At 47.4% G+C, this 10,077-nt stretch overlaps 1 protein-coding gene across 1 annotated transcript; it reads left to right on the plus strand.

The window, feature by feature from the left end:
• Nucleotides 1–4,925: 4,925 nt before the first annotated feature.
• On the plus strand, nucleotides 4,926–8,819 carry LOC144099044 (uncharacterized). Its single transcript, XM_077632066.1, has 2 exons — nucleotides 4,926–5,101; nucleotides 8,308–8,819. The coding sequence occupies exons 1-2, from the start codon at nucleotides 4,982–4,984 to the stop codon at nucleotides 8,716–8,718; spliced, it is 531 nt and encodes a 176-aa protein (XP_077488192.1). The 5' UTR covers nucleotides 4,926–4,981; the 3' UTR covers nucleotides 8,719–8,819.
• Nucleotides 8,820–10,077: the final 1,258 nt, after the last annotated feature.

Below are 10,077 nucleotides of genomic sequence, written 5' to 3' on the forward strand. Positions count from 1 at the left end.
AATGCGAAATAGGTGAGCTAGCACTTGGGTATAAGAGGGTATTGATATAGCGGTGTGTTCTGTATCTATTGCGCACTGTTGGAAGTTAATGAAGACGACCACATCCAAAGCGCAGCGCGAGAGACTGCCAGTTAAACACGCGGGATGTTCGGCTGCAGCGATGGCGTTGTTGTTGTCGTTGTTGTTGTTGTCCTCATACGTCGGTATATGCACACACAGGGAGATCGGCCAGGAATTGGGGTGCACATAGAGTTTTTCACATGAATTCTTCCATGCACGAATATAAAATGAATGCTGCGGAAGAGAGAAGTAAACAAAAAGAAAAAAAACAAATAAAAAAGGGGAAAGGCATAACGCGCCCAGGAAACGGGCACTGTGGGATTTGTAGCCGAGTGATTAAAAAAAATTTTAGCAAAGGCAGCCGATTTGATTCCAATACGAAATTTTTAATGGCGGTAAAAACAGACCTGAGGCTGTACCCAAGTATGGCGGCGCCAAACGATAATATGATCGGGCTGCCCAAACTAAGGTCAAGTTGTTGCAACAGCTTCTCTAATAACCGTCTTCTCATCATGGTGAAGCGGCGACAATGCAACAAGAAATGGTCTACTGAATCCTGTTCACCACAGAATGCGCAGAGGGGACACAGTGCCAAAGCAGACCTGTGCAATTAAAGATTTGAGGGTGCATGGGATCCGGCTGCCCAGCCTTGTTAGAGAGACCTCAAGCTGGCCTGAATGACATGATTTCCTGCACCGCGAACACCTGAGATGCAGGGGATCATCAGATATTAAACGAGATCCAATTATCATGCTTAACAACGACTTCTCGTACGCCTAGCCACGCTGGCAGCTGTCCAGTGCGGCTTCCTGGACCGAGGGTCGACCACAGCGCCCAGTGACCCGTAAGGGTCAAGAACATTTAAATTTGTCGCCAATAAAGTTTTTCCATCAATCTATCCATCGCCGCGGAGTCGCCCTTAGGCGCTTAACCGCTCACGAGCGTATTCGGTGGCGGCATCTATGAGAGCCACTGAAACCGCCGCTCACCCACTGAATAAAATAAAAAGCTGTGCCAAGGCTGGGAATCGAAACAGGGCCTTTAGCGCTTGAGGCGGAGACGCTACCACTCCGCCACGACGGACTTTTTTTTGTCTTCATTGCCTGTGTTGAGAGTTTACAACCGATCATAAACACATGTTCTGCGCTGCACTCTCAAACATCAAGAGCGGACATGTGTTTCACTCGCGTCAGCAAATCAAAACTGTTTCAAGGAACACAACTCTCCCATCAACTCGATAAATTCATCTCCAAAACATAGCTCCTTGTACACTTCACCCAGCTTAAGTATGTTTTCTTTGAAGTAATCTCGGACAGACCGCGCATCTTCATCGCAGTGTCGTACAGCCATCCTGCTTCGCCAAATGCTGTGCAGGCCAAGAAGGAAAATTACATCGTATTTATAAAGATCCGGCTCAACGTCCTGGAATCGTATCCCATACGGCGTCAAGGGCAAGTCTTTCTTTATTGTACGCCGAAGCACGTCCCAAAAGAGCAGCGTATCCCAGCAATCGGTAAAGACGTGTTTTGTTGACTATGGTTTGTGACACAACAAGCAGTCAGCACCCCATGGTAAAAACAATCCCTTCTCCTCCATCCATGCTTTAACCAGCAACGTACGAATGTGCGACTTAAAGAAAAACGTCTTCGCGCCCGCCGGCACCACCATTTTCCTTACTCTTTTTAAAAGATTTCCTCCTTGGCCTCCACTACACAAAGATCGATATATTGGCTCAGGGAAGACACAGTCAAGCAAATCTTTTAGCAATTTCTTACGCGTGACATTTGAAAGGTATTCCAATCTGATCCGAGCATTTATAACCCGGAAAGCAAGGATCGCATCCCGTCTACAATGGAAATAACATAGTTTGGAAAAGCCGAAGAAAGCCTCACTTGAATAAAAGTCCGTAGGAAATGGTCGCGTTGATCTCGAAGAAACATAAATCCTGACACCAGCTGCCTCAGGTACAAGTGTGGCAAGGAAAAAACCCCTTTTCTCAAACGCAGAAACGTTTAGTCCTCTCCCATGAGGACTGCCAAACAAAAACTGCGAAGAGACGATGAAACATTCGAATGCCAAGTCGAGAGCGCGAAAGACCTGCAAGGCTGCAACGAATAGCACACTTTTGAAACCAGGGGCCAGATTACGCAACTGTGACAAATTCTGTCAAAAGTTATTGACAGTGACGTCAAAATGACGAACCGATGAGACGTCACCACGTGACGCAAGGAGGAATCAGCCAATTACAACAGGGCGGCGCCCCGAGAGCATTCGAGGGGCCGTCTGCTAAATTTTTTGCAAAAAGAAATAAAAAATAAGCAACGATGAAAATAAATATTTTATTTTGCCAAAACATTCTGTTGAAAGTTCGAAAATATTAAACAAAACAAAAAGCGTTCGAAGTTGTGCCATTGGCTGGTGGGTAACTTTCAGTGCCGCGCGGGAGTGCTGACGGCAGTAAAAAGGCCGCTTTGCACGAAAGCAGCCGATTCAACGCCGTGTTATTGTTTTTTTGCGCGGAGCCTGAAATCGAGCTACTGTGAGGTTGACCTAAGTGGAAAAAAAATTTGAACGAATGCAGTGAAGGCTACGTGACTACCGAGCGAACTTACAAGAAGAGCTTGGTACGAAATCGACGAAGACAACTTGTTGAAATATGTGTCTGCTCTTTCGATCGATGACAAAAATGCCAAAAGGTGAGGTGTTGCAGTATGTGATGTGTGGTTGTCTGTTTCTTTTCCCTTTGGAAACAAGACAACCACGAAGTGCGATTTGCTGGGAAAAATAAAGTGCTTTGCCAGCATAAGCGTATTTTATTTATACATCTGTGGCACAGAGGTGACCGCGGGAACCCACCTCTTCTGCGCGCTAACTTTGCAGATTGCCTACAATACCTGCCGCACGCATTTGCTTACCATCGGTTGTGCGATGCCGACGTGCGCCTCGTAACCAACGGCAGCTTGAAAGCCGCCGATAGCAAAGAACGGCAGTGCACACAGCACCTAGCTGCCGCCGCACCGACAGCACGCTCGCACGCAAATTTCCTCCAGTTCATCGGCGACTTCGTCGCACAGGCACTCCACAGTCTGCTTCTCCAGTCGAAAAAGGCGTCGAAACAACAGCTCGTCCGGCAAGTGAAACGCGTCTTCGTGCGCCCTCCTTCGCCGTTGTTCGCGCCAGCGCAGCCGGTTCAGTAGTATCGCCGCACACACCGCCGCCATTTTCTTTCACAAACGAAACGATAAAAAATACGGCCTCGAAACTGTCACAAAAAACTGTAAATTAGCGGCTGCATAATTAGGTGTGCAACGTCACCACTTCTGCCACATCCGTGACGTAATCTGCAGCCACCCATGACGCAAAAAAAGCAAAATGGCTACCGGCCACGACCGACTAATAGGAGCGAGGCTTACAGACACCTTTTTGACAAGTTTATGACAATTTTCCTAATTGACAGTTGCGCAATCTGGCCCCTGGTATATAACACATAAGATTGCGCGCGCGAAAATGGACAGTTCCTTTCCTGATCATTTCTGTGTACGCGTGAACAGTTCTTTGATTTTCTGCTCCCAAAAGTCATCGTTGTCTCGATATTTGTCAAGAGGAACAAATAGGTATTTGGAAGGGACATGTGACCATTTTACACTTGCATGAAACAAAGGCGCTGATGTCCAGTTCCCATGCCAAAGGCCCGCACCTTTGTCCAGATTAACAACGCTATTGGTTACATCACAAAACCTGCGAACAACCGACATCGGAAGTTCTATGCTTCTGTGGTCACTACAAAAAATTGCCACATCATCGGCAAAAAGCCAGTACTTTAATTTCACATGCTTCTAGTTCAAAACCACGAATAGATCTGTTGTTTTATACATTCCGGCAAAGTGGCTCTAGGTGAACAGCCACTTTCGCAAGAGTGCATTTACTAGATGCGCCTTTATTCATGATATACCATTGAGCCGTCGTAGCGGAAAGTAGCGGAGGCTGCTCATTGTCACCGCTACTTTCCGCCACGACGGCGGAAGGGTGAAAAATGGATAAAAGCGCATCTGGAGAATGCACTCTTCCGATCCAGAAGTCGCCGCGCTTTCTCTACTTATATCCTGCCCTAACAGAGCTAGGCCATCAGCAATTTTTATCTATCTGTGACGTCAGACCGACTGCAGCACCATCCGGTGTTAAGCACGAGCGCTTGCGCCAGCTGTGATTCACTGGAAACGCCAGTGACTCTGCCGCATTTTGTACACCGCACCAAGAAATTCTCCCAGCGCGACTGCGATTGAGCCGTAAACACCATGTCGTTTCGACCCCATACCCACGGCCTTCTCCGAAATTCTTGCGTTTCTCGCGTATGCACGGAAACTTTGGCCACGTACAGCTTGAGCCATAAGCCCTGAGGTAAACCTGCAAAATAAGTGGGAAATGGATAACCTCTTAACGGCAGAGAAGTTTCCATCTGTCGACAACCTTCATAGTTGCCGGTACAGTAACAATGCAAGTAACAATGCATGGTGCAAGCGATTTTTTAAAACACGCTACGCCTTAGAATCGCAAGCGAATATCTTGAATGTCCGCTCTAGTAGCAACGGACAAAGATTGTTAACCAGCGAAAACGGATAAATATGTAGACTATATTTGCACAGTTTTTTTTTATTCGAAAAGTGTGCCATGAGGCGTAAGTTGAAAACAGTGGAAGGAGGGCGGGAGATAGGAAGTTAGAAGGAGTGAAGACCCGTTGCTCTTAGGTAGTCGCAGTGGTTGCCGATTTTTTTGGTTCTGCCACTTTCTCTTTGGCTCCGTGGCACTTCTTCTTTACATCGCTCGTGACTTTCGTCCCATCGGTCAGGCGTCGCTCGTGTCGTTCACACGCTTTCGTTCGACCGCACCGCCTGCCTGGCTGACCATTGCCTCGCTGGGAGCCATGGACGCGTCGCAGCCATCCACTTCACGTTCGACTCCCAGATCCCCTTCGATGTCCGACACTCAAGCCAGGCACGAGTCGGAGGACGGCACCACGGACTCCGACCTATCGCCAGAAGAGGTAAGCCCTGACTCTCTTCCGAAGATCATCGTCGATCGTAGTGGACGCGACGTCCCCCGGTGTTCGCCTTGCCTGCGTTTAGATTCACGCGACGCGCTTCAAAAAGCCGTGTCCCACCTCTTTACTTGCAAGTTCCGACGACACTTCAGTCGGGCAAGGACGAGAGCAGCTTCCACTCCTCAGAAACTTTCCTTGAACGCAGTGTCCAACGTATTGGGGTTCTGCGTTCCCCTACCCCAGCATGTACCGTCTTTTGGCGATAGCCAAAAGTAACCAGCCAGCTGGGTTTGTTTCTGCCGCCTTGTGGAGCCCTCATGCTTTTCGTTTCATAACCTTTAGTGTTCCGCAGCTACTCATGTTATGAGGGACGCCGTAGTGGAAGGCTCCTGGTAAAGTCCACCACCCTGGGCCGTATTCTGTAACGATCTATTTCCTTTCCATTCGATTTCGTCCTCCGCGATTAGTCGCTGCTCCCATTCACGTCGGGCGTCAGAGATGTCCCGGTGGTCGTGAATGAAACAACTTCAAGGCGCCACTTCCTTGCATAAACACGTCCCACGCCCGTGCCGCTCTGGCTGACCAGGGCCAGCGCCCACGAATCACTGAGGGCGACTGGCCGTTTCACCCATCTACCCAGCCTTATCGCCGCTAATCCAATCTGGGCAAAGAAGCGGTGTCGTCTGTACGACGAATTGACTGAGTGTTGTCCGTGCGACTCAGCTGCACTGAATGCGGCGGCAGGAGAATGGCTCTAGCGGCGGCGTCGCGACCGGACCGGCTTTGTCAGTGATTGGCCGTTTGTTTGCATTCCCATCTGCTGTTGCTTTCGTCATATTCACGTCACGGCCAAAGGAAATGTGAAATGGAATGGATAGTTACAGAATACGGCTCCTGGGGCTCTTTAACGTGTACTAACATCGCACAGTACACGGGCGTTTAGCATTTCGTCTCCATCGAAATGGGAACGCTACGGCCGGGATCGAACCCGCGTCCTTCGGATCAGCAGGCGGGGTCCATAACCAGTGAGCCGCCGCGGCGATTCCCGTGGAGCACTTACAGCATCCCTTAACCTCTAAATCTGTGTAAGGAAAGGAGAACCCTTCTCCTCACCTTTAGAGACCTCTTGATCTTGACGGGCGCCGTAAGGGCTCCGATACACATCTCGCAAGTAAACCGCGTTCTCTGGCTACTTTTGGCAAGGACGGTAGTACGTTCGGCCTAACTAGCGCACCATGATTAAGTATGCGCAGTGTTTGCTTGAAGTGGACGCTATTTACTTTTTCGGTGTAGAATTATAGGCTGCATTTAACCGCTAGTAAATTTGTTTCCGCAGTGCGATTGGTTCCAGTCATATCCTTTTCATTTCAAGTAGTCCGGTTTCAGCCTACGCGTCAGCTACGGCTCGTTCTATCTCTCAAAGAGAGAAAGAATTCCACCGCTGTCCCATCGAACCTGGGGGAGGTCACCTGGACAGCACTGATTAGCCTGTGGTCCTCCTTCCTAAGCGGCCATGAGCGCCGTGTATGCACTTGCATGAATAGGGAGTACACCTTTAAAGAAATGCGTGCTATCTATTAATGTTCAGGTGAGCTCATCAGACTCGACGCAAAAGTGTTCATGTGAAGTGCAGAGCCATACACAGGGTGTTTCACATCAGACTTAAAAAAAAAATTAAATAGGCTTTTTGAGTTTGAAGAGAGCTTTCGCCGACATATAGCATTCTCAGCAGTGTAATACATCATAATACAGCTAAGCCGTGCCAACAGGCAGACTGTTTAATGTATTTTGGATAGTTAACTTCTTAACAATTACTGTTAGGCTCATTGACTATTTAGAGTCATGTAGCCCCCCGTAACTAATATTCATATCAGTTTTATAATTTTCAAACCGCAATTACCCTCGGCGTTGTGATCCCAAAAATTTTCGCAACATCGCTCCAAAATAAATCTGCTTTTAAGAAGCTTTCAGGCAAAGCAAACTTTCCCCTGCACGTAACTCGTCAAAATGACCATATTTTGTTAGGCCACAGCACCTAGGGTAACCGCAATTTCGAAATTCTACAAACTGATATTGATATTATTTACGGTGGGCTGCACACCTCCAATAGAGGAACCTAACAGTAATAGTTAAAAAGTAAACTATTCAATATTAGTTAACCAACCAGCTAGTTAACCCGTCCTGTCTGTATTGTGACGTGCTAACAGCTGAAAATGTTATGTCTAGTTCAAAAACCTATTTTCAAAAATTGTGTAAAATCGTAGGAGAAACTCCCTGTATATGCCGGGACGAACGAACGCAAAAAAGGTAACAAATCTCTTGTGTTATTATCCCTGTAGTGCATTTCTACACTAAAAGGCACAGGCCATGCCAATCGGCATCCAAAGCCCTCCGAAGACAGCAGTTCTCTAAAGCCTCGCCGCGTCTGGAGAGGCAGATGAGTGCACAAAGAGACATATCTCGCTGAATTTTCCCAGAGGTCTTCACCGCCGATTTCCTGCGCACAAACTGTCGGAATTTCGCCTCCGGTATCTGTATACCCAACGATTCTAGACAAAAACATATTTGAGCGGGAATTTTTTCATATAATGCAAGGGTTCTCTATAGCAATCAATACATCCGCAGATCACCCGGTGGCAGTCTTGCATTTTTTTCTATTAACGTTTTTGGTATCAATAACGGCGTTCTCCATTGGTTTTCTATGCCAGTTTTAACTGGCCGATGCGGTCGATGGAAACACTTTGAGAGAGATTTTGCTATCAAAAGAATTGGGCATTACCTTAAATATTTCCATACCAGTACCTTGAAATTTTCCAATTTTCAAAACTTTTGTCTGATAATATTGGACATATGCAAACAAACAAACAAAAATTATGAGGCAAAGATCTTGCAATAGTTGAGTCCGCGGTGTATCCATTTGTCGTCTGAGGCACAGCTGCCTCTCTGGTATGTGGAAACAAGCAGCGCAAAAGTGCGCCAGTAAATGAAGGACTATAGCCCTCTGGATCAAAGCATCCATCCGCAGGACATGCGGCGCCCGGACTTGGCGTCCTTTTACTTGGGAAAGAGAGTTGGGGCCTTTGACATAGGTGTGACCGAACGCCTGGTAGTACTTTTGCAAACAGTGGCTGTAGGCGGGATTCAGTGTTCACGACAGGACGCTACCGCAATACCGCACTGTCCAACCGACTCCATTTTTCTCCATGCAGAGGCGTGAGATAACAATCCAGCAAAGGATCCTTGAAGATCTGCGGCCCGCTGAAGATATGACCGTTCATCGCTGCGAGGTTTGCGAGAAAAACTTCCACCTACCTAGCAAACTGATCGCGCACTATGCGTACCGGCATAAGCGCGAAGCAGCCACCTCGTCTGGCAAAAAATTGGCATGTCCCTTGTGCGAGGCGCCGTGCAATAGCAGAACAACAATGGCCCTCCACGTGGGCATGCACCTCGGAGAACGCCTTTGCACAAAGTGCGGTGCAGAGTTCGCTTGCGCAGCCACTGCTGCTGCACACAAACACTTCCACAAGAGTGGGGGACACTTCATGTGTGGCTCCTGCAAGAAGCTTTTCGCATACAACAGTGATCGCGAGGAGCACGTCCGCGTGGAGCACCCCTAAAATCGTCGGCTGAAGCGTACCCGCTGTCCATCTGCCGACTAGGACAGCATAGGACGGACGACAGTGTGGACATCGAACCAGAGATGGTCAATGGCACATGAGGCACGGAGCATATCTCGCGGTGTGAATAAAATGTCTGCACCTATTCTGTGGATGTTAAGACCTTTATAGCTTTGAGAATAGCGGGACTGAAACTGTATGAATACAGGGACGTGAAATGCCACGCGTACAAAAGTAAACATGGACTGATGAAGAGTAATTAAAGAACATATGAACATATCAAGACGTAAGGAAAGAATAACGCTGCCATAATCAATCACAGAGCACGATAGCGATACAACAGATAGGAAGTAATACGAGGACTGAGGAACGGTGTAATGGTTCGGGGGCTTTCTTTTGAGAACACTGTACTCTTCTCAAAACCAGATGAGGTACAAAGTCTAAATATTAACCAAAAAACAGCGGCTAGATAGACCCATAGAGAGACAAGAGGCGAAGCTATATAGAGGCATATAGATGTGGGTTGGTCGCCCTTTGAGGCACGCTCGGTACAGAGCAAAATACTGGTTTCTGAGAGACTACGGAGCAGCCAAAGCTTTCAGGTGTTTGTACAGTAAAAACGCCCACACGTGATCGAAGAAAAGGATTGGAAATCTTATTACCGGCTACGCAGGTAAGAGCAGGCTGAATGCAGAAGTTGCACCAGCCATCGTACTCTTCAATAAACGCTTATTCAGGAACCGTCACATATATCTAAATTCGATTAAAACATGAACAATTGCACTGAATAGCACAAAAAATAAACGAAATAGGATTTAAAGTAAAAATAGAAGGAAAAATTCTCCGCCAGCACTGGCTCATTGTTCGATTTAAGAGCGGTAGCTACGGAAGCTTCAAATGCTTACATTCGTGTGCTGAGCACACGTGGAGAAGACCAAATCCAAACATCCGCGTCTGTTTCCTTTCCAGGAACATCTCTTCTAAGACACAAGCAGCGCCATCTGCCTCAAAAAATTTGCACCACTACTGCGATTTACAGTCATCTTCGTTATATCCGGTATATTTCCTGGTTATGTCAGTTAATAAGTTTTATGAACATGTGTATCAAAACACGACGAATCGTTTGACACCATCCGAAACCCCCTGCGACAAACGGTTCAGCCGTAATGCCCGTCTGAAAGTCCTCTCAATGTACGGTTTGGGGGAGGAAAGGTCTAAGAGTGCACGTTGTTGGGCGCGTCCTTGTGCTTTTCTAGTACGTCCCTGTTTTTTCGCATTTCTCTTGCTTAAGGAGGAAAGGTCGTCGGTGCGATTCCACGTATATGTTTGGCTTTAGCTCAATGAGTAGTTTTATCCTCA

This window comes from Amblyomma americanum, chromosome 1, assembly GCF_052857255.1.
Source record: "Amblyomma americanum isolate KBUSLIRL-KWMA chromosome 1, ASM5285725v1, whole genome shotgun sequence".
Classification (NCBI taxonomy): domain Eukaryota; kingdom Metazoa; phylum Arthropoda; class Arachnida; order Ixodida; family Ixodidae; genus Amblyomma; species Amblyomma americanum.